This window comes from Rhipicephalus microplus, chromosome 6 (genome assembly GCF_043290135.1).
Source record: "Rhipicephalus microplus isolate Deutch F79 chromosome 6, USDA_Rmic, whole genome shotgun sequence".
Lineage (NCBI taxonomy): Eukaryota > Metazoa > Arthropoda > Arachnida > Ixodida > Ixodidae > Rhipicephalus > Rhipicephalus microplus.
This window is the reverse complement of record NC_134705.1, coordinates 201616693-201634627: the sequence shown is the minus strand read 5'-3', so window position 1 is coordinate 201634627 and position 17935 is coordinate 201616693. Positions and strand designations below refer to the sequence as shown.

At 42.9% G+C, this 17935-nt stretch overlaps 1 protein-coding gene across 2 annotated transcripts in view; it reads right to left on the bottom strand.

The window, feature by feature from the left end:
* The window catches only part of gek (serine/threonine-protein kinase gek), a 151943-nt gene that overhangs the window by 84155 nt on the left and 49853 nt on the right, over nucleotides 1-17935 (bottom strand). For both annotated transcript variants that reach the window (XM_075867614.1, XM_075867615.1), the window contains exons 2-7: nucleotides 13920-14011; nucleotides 10610-10693; nucleotides 9838-9933; nucleotides 6733-6975; nucleotides 5113-5169; nucleotides 868-1011 (exon numbers count right to left, since the gene is read on the bottom strand). In XM_075867614.1, coding sequence (XP_075723729.1) covers nucleotides 868-1011; nucleotides 5113-5169; nucleotides 6733-6975; nucleotides 9838-9933; nucleotides 10610-10693; nucleotides 13920-14011 — 716 coding nt within the window. The remainder of the gene's footprint in view (nucleotides 1-867; nucleotides 1012-5112; nucleotides 5170-6732; nucleotides 6976-9837; nucleotides 9934-10609; nucleotides 10694-13919; nucleotides 14012-17935) is intronic.

Sequence of the window (17935 nt, the reverse complement as noted above, 5' to 3'; positions counted from 1 at the left end):
GTGACAGAGCGCGTCCGCATTGTTCGTAGTCATTGATTGTCCGCTCCCTCTTGCGTGAGCCCAAGGAGTACGGAGGGCAATCTCCTCACGTGACCGGCGTGGGGAGTTGGGGTGGAGGGGGTGGCATGAACACTGTCTCCGCACCACACATTTGTGGCTGCACAGAGGCCAACCTTCCTTTTCCCACAGTTCCCCGTTTCACCCACATTAGGTTGCACGCTCACTAAGTCACTGCGCCGGCTACACTGGTGTCATGAGTTTCAATGTCAGCCTCGGCGGCAGCTGCAAGAGTACCTTAATTCCTGCCAAGACCGCAGAGCAGCGGGTGGAGCAGCGGAACCCTTGATGCTCAGCAAGGGTACCCGGAGCTCCAGGCTACAGAAGCCCAGCGCAAGTAGTGCAAACGGCAACCGCCATGCTGCCTCGCATCGCGTAATGGTCCCCTTGAGCAGCGGGAGATGGTGTATTTTTTTACGCTTATTATTATTTCATGGGCATCTGTAGGAAGCGTAGGCCATGGGAACCTGTAGATTGACTGTCCAATAAGACATTTCGCGAACCGATCTACTTTCTCATTTAAGTTTTTGCCCATCTTCATTGCGTACAAAGTTGTTTAAAAAATCTTGCCTAAGCAAGCAATTAAATAGAACACAACAAACACTACAAGTTACTCCATTCAATATTTCATAACATGAATTTGGTCACATGTTATAGAGCACATCGGCATATTTTTAAGCTCTGGATAGGGTAAGCTGGGGTGCCCTGTGTAAACGCCATGTGTAGCAGATGCCAGGCTGCAAGACAATAACATTGCAATGCTACCCCCACGAATGCCGTGGTCCGTGCTGCTGACCCTGCGACACCTACCTTGTGATTCATGATCTTTCCGTAGGTCTCGACAAGACTCTCCGCGTAGAAGGGGGTCTCGCCGTAAAGCATCTCGTACATGCACACCCCCAGGGACCACCAGTCGCACTCGGGGCCGTACCTGCCCTGCCCGTCCTCCATGGCCTGCCATCAGGAAATTGAACATGCAAGCGTTGCATTAAAAAGCACAGCCGGCAATCGACATAGGTGTAAAAACTCTTGTCACTCAGCAACACAGGGAAAAGCACTGCTGGTAAAACAGACAGAGAAGAAGGTTAGGTTAGGTTGGGTTGGGTTAGCTTAATTTCAGTTTGGTTAGGAAAACATGTCAAGGTAATAGAGTGAGATGCACATTCCATGAAAAATTTACCAATGTCAAGAAGAATGTGACAGATGGAGGTGTACAACACTACCAGTCTGCTGCTCAGAAAGCATCCTCATGTTGCTACCGTGCAACTAGGTCTACTTCATAATATCAACATTAATGCTCATTTAGGGTACTGAAATACCACTTCTTGTACTCTTTTATTCTGCTCATACTAAGCCATCCTTGTACTCTGTTTTGGCCTGCAGTTAAGACTAACATAAATGCACTACTTGAGTGCCCATAACACCATAAACTGAGACCATTAGCTAACAAGCTATCATTGTGGGTATTAAAAAAAAGCTTCAAAAATCTGCAGTCCCATGTTTAGAAATTGTGCCTCATGGTGACATGTGGGTGAAGCACTTCCATGCTCGTTCTGATGTTGCAAAGCATGCAAAGAAAAAAAAACAGTCAGGCAGGATTCAGCACCCAAATGTCAGCATGTAAATACACATCAGAGAGAAAGCAACATTAAAAAGGGCTTACAGGATGTAAGAGTTAAGCTGTGCCTACTTTAAATTTTGTGGGTCACGTAAATAAGCAACACAGTAGTGCATCACAAGTAGTTTGCCACTTTTGTCATTTGTGTCATAGTATGTAACCAACAAAGACTCCACTCCATTTTGGCACACATGACAGAAACACACATGTGTGTATATTGCACATGCGAACGAGTCATAAGAACGGAAACCTAACTGGTGCAGGAGGTCCGGACAGAATAGAAAAACAGACACAAGCAAGCAATGTGCACATGGGGGACAGTAACAATGATGATGTTGTAATAAGACGTATTTGAATGCTGATGCAACAGTTAAATGTGACAATACATGAAGACAACAAAGGGGACTCTACGGTGGTTGCAGTGCTGAAAAGCAAAAGATGCATGGAATATACTTGCTCCAACGATCAATCAGTTTGAAAGTATGGAGAAAATACACATAGAAGAAATCACCGATTACATCAATGCCGACCCAAATTGTGTTTTAGATGTCAGTATATCCGCAGCTTTCACAAAAGTGCCACTACCAGTTGATTATAGGACTCCCAAGGGACTCTTGGTGTGGTTCTATGCTTCTGCCATACAATACTATACATCTGCTAACGAGACTCCGCGACCGATATGACACCTGTATAAGGTTCTTTTCTGACGAAGCTTCAAGTGCTGGCGGTAAAATGCTTGGCTGCCTGTCAGAGTGCCTATGTTTCAATTCTGGCTCAAACACTTTTTTTTTTCTCAAAGTGCGCAAAGCTGATGTGACTTTTTGTGCCCACACTGTGGCCAGCGTCTCGTAAAACTCATCGTGCAGAATAACATACAGTGACGAGTGGCCAGTCATATTGTCTAGGCATCCGGTACCTCAACAATAGGTGCAAGCAACAGGTGTTATCGAAGTGCACCTGCTTGTTGAATGCTGTAGCAAGCAGACGAAAAGGCACATAGCTGCTCACAATAATGATGGCACTGTGACAGGAAACAAGAGGCATGCAGTACAGCCACTGCTGAATAGTGGTGGTAAGTTATGATGCCTCCATGAAAGCTCTACCTAGCAGGACACAAAGTAAACAATGTCTTATGGCAGGTTGGCACCCTTCCCAATTTTACAGCGAAGGCTGTTATGAGATCACAACTGGGGTCCCGCACGGCGCCGCCGGTACCCGTAACTACTTCGCACAAAATAAGAAAAAGAAGAAAAAACACCAGGCCTGCGGGGAACGCGCAGTACAGTCACAGCGAAAGCTGGAAAATCGGCCTTTCAGCGCCTTTTTAAACATTATTTCAGTAACTGCAACAAGCAAACTTGCAGGGTACCCACTATGCAATAAATCATCATAAGTTTTGTGCAGGCATTCCCTATGCCATCCTTCTTCATCCTTCAGTGAAGTGTGTTACCTGCTATACACATGCAAGGAATCTTGCGCAATTTTCTGATGCTGTGGCTGACGACGATGATTAACTTTGCATAGCGCTCTTGTAATAAGTTGCACCATTCGACGACCCACTTGTTACGCAATTCGCATTGTAGAATGCCTGGCTGTTCCTTTGCTGCTCAAATCACTTTATTACACACACTAATGAGATGTCTTTCCCAACATGAAGCCTACCTAGGGTAAGTTTGCCACAGAGTTCCAAGCACTGGTGTAGCTCATTGGTATAATACTGAGTTGGCACGCAAAGCACCAGGGTTCACAATCCCATTGTGGGCTTTGTGTTCTTTATTTACTTTGTTTTTTTTTTCTCGCTTTGCACAATAGTAGGTATGGACCCTGCCGGCGGCGGCGGACAACTAGGGCACTTGTGACCAATGCTGTGATCTCATAACAGTTTTCGATGTAAAAAACCTAGTACCAAGAACACCGTTAAGCTCAAACCCAGATCCACCGTGTGCCAGCCCAGTATTCTACCAGTGAGCCACACCGATGATTGGGACTTTTTCGCAAACTTGCTTTAGGCAGGCTTGATCTCAAGAAAGGAATAACGTTAACTCAAGAAATGAATAACGTTAATATGAGTAATAAAGCATTTCAGAACAGCAAAAGAACAACCAGGCATCATACAATGCGAATAACGTAACAAGTGGGTCATCCAATGCACCAACCCACTACAAAAGTTTCTTCTTGATCACCTATTAACTGTGGTGCTTACCCAATTCAGGCATAATTCCTCATCGTTGTCAGCCACTGCAGGAACAATTGGCACCACAATATTCCTTGAAAGTGTTTAGAAATTACCACACCTCTCAGAAGAAGGATGAAGGATAGCATAGCGAATGATGGCATACTACCCAGAAATAATTATTAATAATGTTGTAGTGGGTACACAGCAGGTGTGCTTACAGCAGTTGCCCAATGAGTGTTTAGAAGAGGCTCTGAAAGGTAGCTCTTCTAGCTTTCGCTGTGACTGTACTACGCCTTCCACACAGGCCTGGCATTTTTTCTTTCTTTATGAGACAATGTAATCAAACAGCTACAACTGAACGCCTTGAAATAGTTATTCGTAACTGTAAAGTGTACTATTAGGCCCTGCCATCAGAATAGCAAAGTTGAAGCTCAATGGCAAAGGAGCAAGCAAGAGAAGGAAAAAAAGAGCATGGGAAGCAGTACAGTACTCATCCACAAGCAGCACTGAGCAAAGGCAAGGCCAGAGTTGCAGGGGGGCGAGGGGGGGTGCAGAGGGCTGCAGGCAATAAAAAGAAAGGCAAGCAGAAGAGTTGCACCCACCTTCTTATCTTCCCAAGAATACTGAGTAGTGAGTTAACAAGTCCGCAATTAGGAACCTGCCCATAATGCATACTTACACACATTTTTAAACAAGCAAAGTGAAGGTAAATATGATAGTAAATACAAGAAAGAAAATGAAACAACAAAAAAAGAAATTTTTCCACAATCAAAGTCATGAAAGCACAGAAAAAAGTGTTTTTTTTTTTTTTTGTGGAGGGTTACACACGGCCGAACAAATGAACTAGTGTCCCTGGCTGGCCCTGATGGCAAAGACACAGTCTAATCTAACTCTCAGAGCATAGTGATTATGAGCATTGCATAAGGGAACACCAGGTGCCAAAGAGTTTCCGATGCACCATGTTAGTTTAAAAACTGAAAGTGCCTAATCACCAGCAGTAGCAGCAGCTGCAAGAAGCAAACAGCGAAAAACAGTATGGTAGTTAGCACATTGACAAGAAATCCCCGGAAAAAAGTATGCTACTGCTTTGCTCGCAGACATGCAGCAGCAATGCACTTCATATCCTTGGCTCAGCTGCAGGTTTTCTGCTGCAATTTAAACAAGCACCTCAGCCCACAGCAAGACTGAAGAAAGCCAAAAACGGCAACATCTTACTTTTACTACCAGGAATGCGAACACACACAGCAACATCATAGCTTACCCTTAAAATTTCAGGAGATATGTAATCAGGAGTGCCTACAGCAACATTGGATTGAACCTGCAATAAATAAAAGAGTTCCAGAAAACACTTGTTGCAAAGGCTCAGCAGAACACAGCACATCATAATGTTGCTTAACTAAAACTACAGCTACACTTGCTGAAAATGGTGCCTGCATATACTCAAACCTCATTATAACAGTTCAAAAATAAGTTTGTTATATCTGAAAACTCGTTATAGAGGTATATTCCCAACACTATTTCTATTGCACGACTATTTTTCATATACTTCGTTATAATCGATATTTTGTTATACCTGGGTTCATTATATCGAGGTTTGATTGTATGAATACGCACTAACTTGGTAACGTTTTTCTTATTCAGTTTCTTTCTTTGGTGCAATAGAGAACATCCTTATTTACAGCTCTATCTACCAGAATGCAGCACCGCTGTTCATCTGATTGATGACAAAGTGCGCAGATCAGGTAGCCAGTTAAAACCATTTGAAACCAAAGATACCAGACAGACACCAACTTGCAACTTCATCATGACCAATTCAGATAAGTAACACCTAGGTTTATAAAAGCCAATTTTTATGACAGCAAGCATGCCCCACAACAGAATTTAACTTAGTGAATGCTAATTGGTACTATGGACCAGAATACAGTAAAAGCTCGTTAATTTGTATTTTGCACGACCAAAAAAAATGTTCTACATAACCTAGTTCCAAATTATTTAAAGTACCAAGAAAACAGAAAGTGCCTATTACATCAATGCACTTTCACTTTCTTGTTGAACACATAAATCGTGTATTTACTTTGCATAAGAGCAGTGAAAAAGTTACAATTTTTGTCATTCGGCGACTTCATTCCCTGCTTACATATAAAGCAGCGCACGAACATCCCGAACTCGCCAACTTTCGACATTACTGATGTTCATTCACTGCGACCACGGCGCCAGACTCTTAGGTTTATTTAGCCCAATATATGTTCTCAAATCTCTGATTGCATACTGCACCACCACCATGTGCACGTCATGATAGTTCTTTTGCAGGTAAAATGGCCAGCAACAGATATTTTATCCATCGTGATGCAGCCAATGAGTTCTATTCCAGCATGTTGACTGAGGTTAAAAGCTCTTCACCTTCGGCAGCTTGTGCCATCTTTGACTTTTGTGACATTGCACGCACAATACATCAAGTCTGAACAAAATTGCTGAGTGACGGATCCGCATATGAGAAAAAAACTGAGTTACTAATTGATGGAGATAATGATGCGGACAGTCCCACCTCCTTTTGGTTGTTTGAGAATGCCATTTTCTCTCTTTTGCATCCCACAACATTTGCGGCGCTTCGCGCGCAGGGTGCTCAGAGAATCGTCCAAATAAATTAAATGGCGACAAAATGTGACTAAATCAACGAGAGTTTGGTGCCATTAAACATGCATATGCTGGCTAGGATCAGAAAACACAACTTAATTTATCTAATTTTCAAATTAACGAGTGTCACATTAACAGGCTTTTACTGTAATGAAACACATGTTGACAGTCTGTAGCCTTTTCCAGTGTGAAAAACTGAAGGAGCTCTCATTCGCGCATTGTCCCGAACTTCACAGACAGTGCTCACCGTTCCGTCATCGCATAATCGAAGGCAAGAGCCGAAGTCGGCTAGCCGTATGTGGCCATTGGCATCGAGCAGCACATTGTCTGGCTTAATGTCTCGGTGCACATAATGCAACGAGTGTATCGAATCGATGGCGAGGATCATCTCGGTGATGTAGAAACGTGCCATCTCCTCAGGGAGCTTGTCCTCAAACTTGCTGAGCAGGGTCAGCAGGTCTCCTCCGCAGTAGTAATCCATGACAAGGTACTGGGTGAGGAGAAAAGCAGCGGAAGCTTAGGCCACAAGTGCCAACACGTTTCAACAGGGAAGATTCACTTCATTCACTATGGCAATAACAGGTTACACTGCAGCCAATAACTTCCTGATAGGCCAGTACATGAGGATAAAGTAATTATAGCAGCCAGTTAGGTAATTACATAGCAACAATCATAGCAGAAAAATGTCATTACACTCAAAGACAAAAAAGGCATATTCAGGAGTGTAGACTGTACAGGGCCAAGAATTGGTGGGACACAAAAAGGATGAACATACAATAGAGTGCTCTTTCTTGTGTGTGTATCTTTCTTGAGTCCTGTCGATTCGTTACGCTATACAGTCTACAGTGATGCTATGCCATCACGACCAGAGCTCAACCCCAGCATAATCAGGGCGTTTTTCTGCCACATACAAATAATGTTCATATATACCTTGCTTGCTTTCCTCTTGTTACACCTACCAGCGTGACATTGCACTAGGAAAGTTGTGAGCGCACTAATTTCAAGAAGGGCTACACAAGCAAACCACATGATCATTGTTGACGTGTGGCAAAGAGGCATCCAAAACACTCCCATTTGGTTTAGAAGAACTTTTTTCTGGGCCAGTTGGTGCATATTGACACAATGGGGATAACTGTGCTTGTCAGTGTGTGTGTGTGTGTGTGGTTTATACCTGTGTGTGAAAGTAGCGCAGTTATCCACTTTGTGTTACTCCCGTTTGCCTCGGAGTGTAGATAAGGGTTGTCAGTTCTGCTTAAAAAAACAGATTTGGGCTTAACACTGTCGAAATTTGGGCTTGTTGGTGCATTGTGACGACAGAAAATAGCGCAAAGAAACGGGGACACAAGACAGGACACACGGCACAAGAGGACACACGGCAGCGCCTATGCCGTGTGTCCTCGTCTTGTGTCCCCGTTTCTTTGCGCTACTTTCTGTCGTCAGATTTGGGCTTCTTTTTTTTTGCCGAGTCACTTGTAGAATTTTCCAGTCGCTTGAAGCATTTTTTTTTTTTTCAGGCTTATTTGCATTTTTCCAGCAAAGGTAGCTATTTCAGTGATCTTGTTCACTAATGCACGTTTGTTGTTCCCTGATAGCGTGTTTGTCAATGACTTTGAGTACTTGAGTGAATAAGCGTGCATAGTTTCCCATAAACGGGGTGGAGGTTCATCGCAGCCCCTCTTCTTTCTATTAAGTCATTGTATGGGGCCGATTTAGTGCCCCCCCCCCCTTCCCCTTTAAGTGAGCAAGAAGGATTGACTTTCCCCTGGGGTGTCAACCCCGAGTGCACGCCTATGGTTGACTGTTGAAGTCAAACATACGTTTGGTGAATCAACAAGTAGCATTAATTAGGTGCTGGCCACCATGCCTTCAACTGAATGGAGACTAACTAGTGTTAAAATGTATTTTATGTGCCTTCGTTCATAGTTACACATATTTTCTCTGTACAAAAAAATTCGGTGATGGTTCATAGATGGAAAGTTGCGATAAAAAATTTGTAAACAAGGGTTGTGTTGAGCCGAGGTTTCGACAAGTGAATTTGTCTTCCTAAGGCTAGAACAGAACTGTTCTGTTCTAGCCTAGGAATCCACTTGCCTAGCAAGTCCGCTTGTCGAAACATCAGCTCGATGCAGCCCCTGTTTATGAAACTTTCCTATTTGAGTGACATTATTTATCACAATTAAAAAAATTTCGAGAATGAAAAAAAGTTCTTTTGTTTCTGCTTCTTTTGGATGAGTGTTCGACTGTTTGTTCAATAGCAACTGGCAACATTGATGCAGATGCACAAAGACTCCAGCACTTCTGTAGGCACAAAAGTTCATATAGTAAGTAGGTAACTTCTTCAGGGCGTCGGGCATAAAAAGTAATAAAATATAGCAAAACTAACTTCTCTCAATCGCTAGAAGTAATGAATAAATTTAAATGATACTGCTATTAATCACCATATCCAAAGTTATTCAGTTAGCAAAATTCTGTGAAAATGGTAAATCAGCTTATTCCACAGAAGTATAGGGAAAATGAGCTCAAACCGTAACACATACTACAGGACAGATAGTCATTGCATACATAATGGTGCACCCAACAGTACAAAGTTTCCTCCATATACACTATGGAGAGAACTCTGGTGCTAATGTCTATAGGAACTGCAATGCACGGTGCTTCAGTCAGAGTGGAAATGATGGGTAGCATGGGGATCGGTCTAAACTTCGTTCTTTTGGCTCGATGTGGCCTGAATCCTCTTCAGCAAATGTTCAGCAGTTCCACCTTGACCTTTTTATTTTTAGGCTCACTAATTCAAAGCAGCTCCCGCAGTCCGCAATGGTCCATTGTTTTATTTGAAACAAAGCGAAAACACAACAATAAACAGTTACAAGTGCATTCGAAGCCCACATACATCAAGACTAGACAAAGTCATGTACTTCCCATAATTCCCATGGTGGCTGAACAACTATAGTGCCAGAGCTTCCTCTAGTGAATACTGTAGGAATTTATATGGCCCATGCAATGCCAGCCTGAACAACCAACTCAGAGCAGTGAAAAGAGCTAAAGAGGCGGTTGTCATGCACTACCTGAGCATCATCTCACTGAGAACCATCAAATTTCACTAAATAAAGTTGCATGTATCTCTCCAATACAAATAGAAAGAAAGCCTCTGGCAATGACATGGCATAAATGCCAATAAATGGATCGCACTTGAAGAAAAAGAAGGACTGCACTGTATCAGCATTCGAATGATTACCACAGCATACTCCGTAACAAATCCCATTCGCAATCACTGTTTCAGAGCCCAGCACATTCCACTATGGCACTCCATAAGACGTGTTCAACAAGAAGGATGTAAAACAAATGTCCTCACCAGGTTGGTGTCGTCCTGAAATGAGTAGTGGAGGTTTGTGATCCACCGCCTGTCTCCAAAAACAAGCACATCACGCTCTTCTTGGAAACAGGCAGTCTGGAACAAAAAAGAAAGTCAGTGCGGCCATGATGAGAGACAAAAAGGGGGCAGAACATTATCTACTGTTATTTAAGGTCAGTTAAAAAGGCAAAAACTGACAGGATGCAGGCATACGTCGCACAGCTGCCAACTCAAAACACCGGAAGTGGCATGTGTGGCCAATGCTACAATATGCATGTTTCGGGTACAGATCAAGAACGACTAAGACAGAATAAAACAAAAGGGACATTGAGGAGCACTGCCCTGCAACTAAAAAAATTTTAGTGTATACAAAAAGAATATTATGTTGAAATAATAATCATATTATTTGGTTGACGATTTGTATGTAGGGTTTTGCATTATTATTATCTGGCATTTTATACACCAAAATAATAATATTTTTGCCCCACAATATGATTGCGAGGCATGCCACAGTGAAGGACTCCGAAAATTTCACTTATCTAGCGTTCTTTGATGTGCACCGACATCACCCATTACACATGTGTCTAACACTTTACCTCCATCAAAATGCGAACTCCGCGGATGGGATCGAAGCCATGACTTTCGGGTCAGCAGCTGAGAACCATTACCACTGTACTACCGTGGCAGATTTAACAAATTGAAAGTTGAATGATAGACCATTTCTTATACGTGCACAGGTACTGTGCACGTTTAAACAGCCTTCAAGACTCACTTCAGCTCTCTTGAGCATCTCCCACTTGTTGAGGATCTTCATGGCATACACCTTCCCTGTGTTCCTTTCCTTCACAACAGCCACCTGCAAGAAGAGAACGGGACATGGATAACATGCACAGTCATTTAGTTTGAACAGCACATACCAAAACACAAGTGCTCTTCGTTTCTTATTTTACCGTTTTGAGAGAGGAGCTCTTTAAGCTTTTAGTAGCACTGGGCAGTGGGAACAAGGATTATTATCACTGTGAACCGGTACACACTTGCTTTGTCCTCTTCAACTTCTGCCTCACTCTCTAACCTAAATAAAGATCACATGACACCACATAACTTGTCACATGACTAGAATCACATAACTGCTCGCATGACTAAAAATCACACAACATGCAGTCACACGAATAAAAATTACATATCATTTATTCACACGACTGAAATTCTCCAATGTTGTACAATAGCTAGTCACATTACATGGTCCCGCTGTAAACAATGTAACAGCTCATCAAGTGACCTGTTTCCACCAAAAAACCCACAACAGGTAATGATGTGACTAAAATCATGTCACATAACACATAGTCACATGACTTGTCCAGTTAAGTCTAGCCATTCTTAGTACTACTAGCAAAATATTAATGTCACTACTAAAAACTTTACATTACTAACATGACTTAGGTATATTGAACACTAGGACCACTGATATTCACATTATTGAGCCACAAGTGCCAGCTGCACAATATTTTCTTCTTTCAAATCACCACCATTTTTCTTCTATTGCAAATAAATGTCATCGGAATCACTTTCATTATTATTATTCTCGTTGCTGTGGTTGTCGTCCTTGTCGTCGTCGTCGTCGTCGTCATCATCATCATCACCATCATCATCATCATCATCATCATCATCATCATCATCATTATTATTATTATTATTATTATTATTATTATTATTATTATTATTATTATTATTATTATTATTATTATTGGTTTTATGCGCCAAACCGCAATGCGATCATCAGGCATGCTACGTTTAGCAAGTTTCCGGTTTGATTCCGTCCGAGGGGCCGAACGCTGCGTAGGCTGCTTGTTAAAACAACCCTGGGGGGGTGGGGGGGGGAGGTCACTATTCATCTGGATGCGTCAGCGTGCCTCGTACCTTTGTTTTGGTGCGCAAAGCCTTCTGCCGCCGCTGAGTTCCGAAAGTGCGACTGGGTCGCGATGTGATCCGATATGAATTGACCCACGACTGAGGTATACGGAGCGAGCAAAGTACTTCTGCTTTTATAATACCATTTTATGTGCGCAGCACTGTTGGGGATGGCTGTCGGATGCTGTGTTCGCATGCTGTTGTCGCTTAGCGTAACGCAGGCGCATATGCACATGTAGCGTAGCATATTTGCTAATCGAGCATGCTATGTAGCATAGCATCCTCGATTCGGGGGAGGGTATACCCCCTTGAAATGGTGAATTTTTTTTGCTCTCTCTACCATGGTGAAAAAGGTTTCGAGGAGGGGGGGGGGGGGGAGGACGGGCCCGGTGTGCCACGCCCTGGCTACGCCACTGCAAACCATGTACGAAAATTGATAGGAAAGGAAGCAAGCGAGAAAGAGAGAAATAGGAAGAAATATACTAATAAAGAGGAATAAAAACAAGAAAAAGAAAAAAAGTGCAGAAAGACATTGTGTATTGTGAACTTGTGTTCTTTTTCTAGTTTAATTTATTTCAATCTTTTCTGACTCAACCATGTTTGTTTTCACATTATGTAATGCGTATGTTTTCATGCTTTAACCTATATTTCTTATTTATTTCGAAAAGGAGGTGCGATTGCAGTTTTGACTTCGGGACATCTTTCTGTATACTATCGCTATGTAACCTCTGTACTAATTACACTAATATTGATTTCGAAAGAACGAGAAACCAGGAAGGCCCAGCTCTGCATTTCCTTCAGGCATGGCAGCACTATATTGCGAAGCTACTTTAATTTATATAAACGCCCAGATATCTGTTCGAGAGAAAGTGACCGGAAGCGAGCGGGCACATGCGTGGGCGACCTAAACGGCCTTCGCCGAGAATCGACATTTAAGCTTGCGAGGGCGAACGACGCTCGGGCCGACCGTTAACGGCCTCAGACGGCTTTTTCTTCATTTCTTTTTTGTTTTTGACCCCCGTGCACTGGAGAACGTTATGTGCGAGGCCGGCTCCGTCTTTTGCGGGTTCCTCGGTTTATTATTTGAGTATAGATCGATTTCAAATGAAGATAGATAATGTTTGCTACAAGATTTGACGTTAGCATACTCATTTTCTACAAAAAAATATTTTTTAAGGCTAAAAACCATGAGCAACACTTTAACCCACTGTGTGCTGAGGGCATTTCCAGTGTGCTGAGGGCATTTCCAGCTCCAATTTTTAATTAACACACTACCAGGCTTTGAATTCAAATGCTACCTATTACTATATGTTGCAGAACATTCATCAAAAATTCTGAATTTAGAAGTGCACTTATTAAGAAAATACTAGCATAGAGCATTTAACAAGAGAAGCATCAAAACAATTGCTAACAAATAAGAGTAACACTATGCAATGAGAACATTTATTAATTAGTTTAGTCAGGATAATTGACATCTCTCCGGTACTATGACACTTTCATTGTAATTGTCAAAACGGTATTGAACAGAGCTAGTTGGTTGGTACTAAAAACGAGGTCAAAGAAAAGACACAGCAATGTCTTTGTCTTTTCTCTCTGTTTTTCCTCGTTCTTATTTGGTTTTAAAGCCAGTTTTCACTTTCATTGATGTTGCTTCTTGAATCCATTTTCTAATCAATAACCATGTCCTCCGAATCATCTTTGACTGTCCTTTAATTTCTAATCAGTTGAAAAAAATGTGCTAGCTTATTCTGCTGGGTCACCATGCTAGAAAACGGGGAGCACAAGCAGCATCAACATATTGCAATCAGTTTCATAGGCACAAGCCTACTTGAACAATTGGGGGAGATGGCACAAAAAAATATATTTAAAAGTGGACAATATTCGCAAACTGTTGAGCAACAAGAACCACAATGTACTACGTTTTGCTTCAAATACAGCAACGTTGTGGCAGCTGCTCCACATCATTAAGACAAGCAATATTGTACCCTGCACATGCACAAAAACCCTTTCCCTTCTTTTCATAGCTACAGCCTCTTCGACATCTCTATCTCCATCGCTACTACACAAATGATGTTGACAAAAATAACAAAAAAAGGACACCGAACCCAAGCGCTTGACATGCAACCCTTGGTAAAAACTCTAAGCAAAGGTGTGGCTCGCAGCAGAATGCTCACCTCGCCAAATGCTCCTCTCCCGATGACCTTGAGTACGTCGAAATCATCCTTGGTCAACCTCAAGTCTTTAATCCTTTGCACCACTGGTTTTACTGTTGAAGAAAAAAATGACAAAAAAGGGGAGCAATAAGTTGGATCCTGAAATATCACACAAAAAAGTCTCAATGTAATATAAACAAACAATACAAAAAAGTGTAATCAAACTGTGTATTAGCCACCACAGCATTGATAATCGACCCTTCATTATTCCAAGGGCGTCAGTTGAGGTGGAGAAAAGAAAGTCTGAGTGTTCTTGCACCCCTCCCTTCTAGTCTGTTGAAAAGGGGCAATCAGTGCTCCTCACTTGTCAGTTGAACCGCTTTATAAGGAAAAGCATGCACAAGGAAGAAATTCTTGTCCTTTATAAGAGGAGTCTCTTATAAACAGGAAACCCTGATAGAGCGTTCTGCTTATAATATCAATCATGTTACTTCCTAACCAGACAGGCTTCTGTCAAAACCTCTGCCTCAAGCAACATAACTCATTCTCATTTTCTGATTCACCCCTTTTTCGATTAAGGTCAATGCAATCTCTTACACCCAATTGTTCATTATACTGCTGCCTTTTATGAAGGTATACAGCTGCATTTTGATTGCAGCAGCGACCAATGTACTTTAAAAGCCTCCCTCAAAAAACAGTCAATCTGGCATCTAGACAACCAGTTGATTCACAAGCATAAATGAATGAAATGAGCTACTTTTTGTTATTCAGTTGTCACTACAAGCCCTACCCAGCCTGTTGAGAAAATAAAGTTGGGCAGAATGGCACAAGGGCCACTAATGGCCAAAGAGTGCCAGATCAATATGTGGTATGTAGTCAATGATGATGTTCGGTGAGTGAATTAGGGCCTAAAATCATGTGCACTTAACGTGCAGTAAAACTATTGAGATAATGAAGGACAAGAAATGTGTGAAATACGTTGAACATCAATGTGCATTTGATGCACTAAAAAGTTGGAATGGTACAAGGCACAACTACCTGACAAGGAACCTTGCACGCTATGGCCTGGAGGGTAATGCATGAACAAATAATGTCATAGCAGCATCTTTTTGAAAAGAATGTGCTATTAATCTAAATTGCTAATGATCTTCAATGTGTGGGACTCGTTCAAAAAGATTAAAACAGGTTAATGATCAAAGCATGTGCGGTTACCTAAAAACATAGCTAGATGGAGCGGGATCTGCTCATGGTACTATTTAGGGAAATACTTTCTCCTTTGATTTTCCAAACCTGTACATGTTATTAAAACATTAAGTGTCTGTCCACACATATCGCATGGAAGAGGTTCACCACATTTAAAAGATGATTGCGAGTGTTGTGAGTACAGTTCGCCTTAATCACGTAGTTGAGGCCAATACCCCACATGCGACATGATGAGATGAAGATTAATATTAGATGCTGCCAGTACATCTAGAGCCTGTTGAGTATATAAGGTTTCACATCAGGAGAAGGGACAGGCGTGGATCAGTTTCCAACTTTTGTATCAACGGAGGTGGCGAGCTGGTCTTCACATGCTTACTTCTTTGATATGTTTAATGCGAGATAATATGGCATAAGTTTTTGCTATAAATACATCAAAAACATAGATATATATATAATACGGTTTGCATGCCAAATGTTAAAAATAGACTGATTAAAAAGAAGAAAAAAAAACAAAATGAGACCTTGACGCAAGCAAGAAGAGATGGTTGCAAGTGTTTCTCCAGGGTGCACTGCTCCGTTTTGCACGAAAGTGTGTTCAGCGATCTGTGAACACATTGTGAGTGTCAAATCATTCTGAAGTGAATGCAGATGCAGGAAGGTTTCCTATGTACGAAATATTATAAAAAAAAGGGCTGTGATAGAAACAGCACAGGCTGCATTAAGTGTTGTTAACATTCATGTCACCTCAGCACATCCCATTTTGTTGTATGATTCACAACATCCACTATGCCTCTGGGGATTAAGTGTAGCTGTGCTACCATACAGTTACACTTGACCTGTGCCGGCTGTAAAACAAAACGGCGGCCTCTATGACATCAGTGCTCGTCCCCGATAGCATGCACAGCACCATGGACAAGTGCATGTTTGTGCCTGGTTCTCGAGGTGTTGAACCATAAAACAGGGAGAGAGAGAAAACACAGAAGGTGTGACAACCAGACTCGTAGCTAGGGTGATGCCCTAGCCTCCCCACCAAGATTTCGGATGAAGGGAGTGTTTTAACAAGAATAATGAAAATATGAGTTTTTCAAGGTCCTCAACAGCTCTCCTCGCCCACCCCCCTAACACCAAAAAAAGAATTTTTTTCTCGCTATGGGCCTGGTTACAACACTAAAAGAATAGAGGTGACAACGTGTTGCACATATGTTTATATTACTCTTGGTTGGCAATATCGGTACTTGCGCCTCAACACCTTCCACCACCCTGCCCGGTGCACTTCGGTTTTTCGCTTGCCAAGCTAAAACCAAGCACTGGGTGGCTCAGATACCATAACAAGCCCCCAGTGACTCATATACCACACCAACATGGAGTAGCCAGCCCCCTCTAAATCCTCAAGACAAACCTCTTTTAATTTTGCACCTGTAACCACACAAAGAAATGCACGCCCCGAACGTATCTAAAGTATAGTTGAACACCCCTGCTTCCACTCCCACGAAAAAAAAAAAAAATCCCTTCCTACAGTCCGGAGACCGAAGAGCTCACTGAGCTCTTACAGCCAGGCGGCGCCAGCGGTAGCACCGCCATGGCCATTTTCCGTCAGCGATCCGGCAAGATATATGACAACCTGATATTTAGCGGCGCTGCATCTCACTAAGCCGTTTTTTTTTTTTTTCAGAAAAATATCAACATACTACGAGAACTTTGGACGTGGTCCGACAATGATTCTCGCGCACGAGACCACAAGTATGGCGGCTGCCGCGCTAGCGTCCCCTGCGATGACGTCACGTGAATACCTGCCGCGTATACCACTAGGCAGCAAATAAGTTATTATGAGCTATTACACAGTAAAGCTAGGCTAGGACTCGGAAGGTCGCCCTCCAGCGCCGTTTTTCCGCTGTGAACTGCTGCCGTAACCGCCGCGTGACGTCAGCGGCGCAACGCCAGTTCTGTGCGCGGGCCGCTGGTTCCCTCACGTTGCTCGGTAGGACATCGCCAGGGTCTTTGACTCACTGAGACGCAGCGCTGTTCCCTCAAGAGCTGCAGAAATAAGCGTCTCTTTTTACGCCTAACCACCACCACTCACTGGAACATCGCCCGGCCCTGCGGCATCTGACCGACCTAAATAGCAGTACGAACGTCAATCTCACAGTCTCCTAATGAAATCGCTGCAAGAAACATGTCTGAAGATGGCTTCGGGGTGCCTATAGATAAGCACGTCGTCCGCCGCGGTCGTGGTACAGTTGTTGTGGTGTTCGGACGCTGACACGGAAGAGGAGGGTTAGACCCTTGTCGCGACAGCCGCATTTAAATGAATGTCAAATGCTTCAGACCCGCGTGCTACGCGATGTCATTGCAGATGATGATCAGTGAACTTTATTACTCATCATCATCTGTAAAACCAGATGCGCCCGAGTTTCCGGAGCCCTCCTGTGTGGTTTCGGTACGTAAAATCCTGCATAACATTAGCCCGTTCTCTGCTACATGCATCGGTGTGCGCAGGGGACACCGTTCCGGACGGTCAAAGCGGCAATGTTGCTAGAACTGGCAGTTGCTTTTGCAGCGCTAAATATAACACAAAGACTCGTCGGGAAGTGTGTTGTCTTGTGCCCGTGCGTTCATATTTTGCTACGCTGCAGAATATAATAAAGGCTCGTTCACACCTGCGACAATAGCACCGGTCGCGTAACCATTTGCGACTGGCGACTGCAAAGGGCCCCAACAATGAATTCATGTCTGTTTGCATCGCCACTGCCCCGCAAAATAAGCTGACGCTCGGTTGCTGCTCATCTGATTGGTCCGATAGGACAGACCGAAGAACAAGCTCAACAAGAAGGACC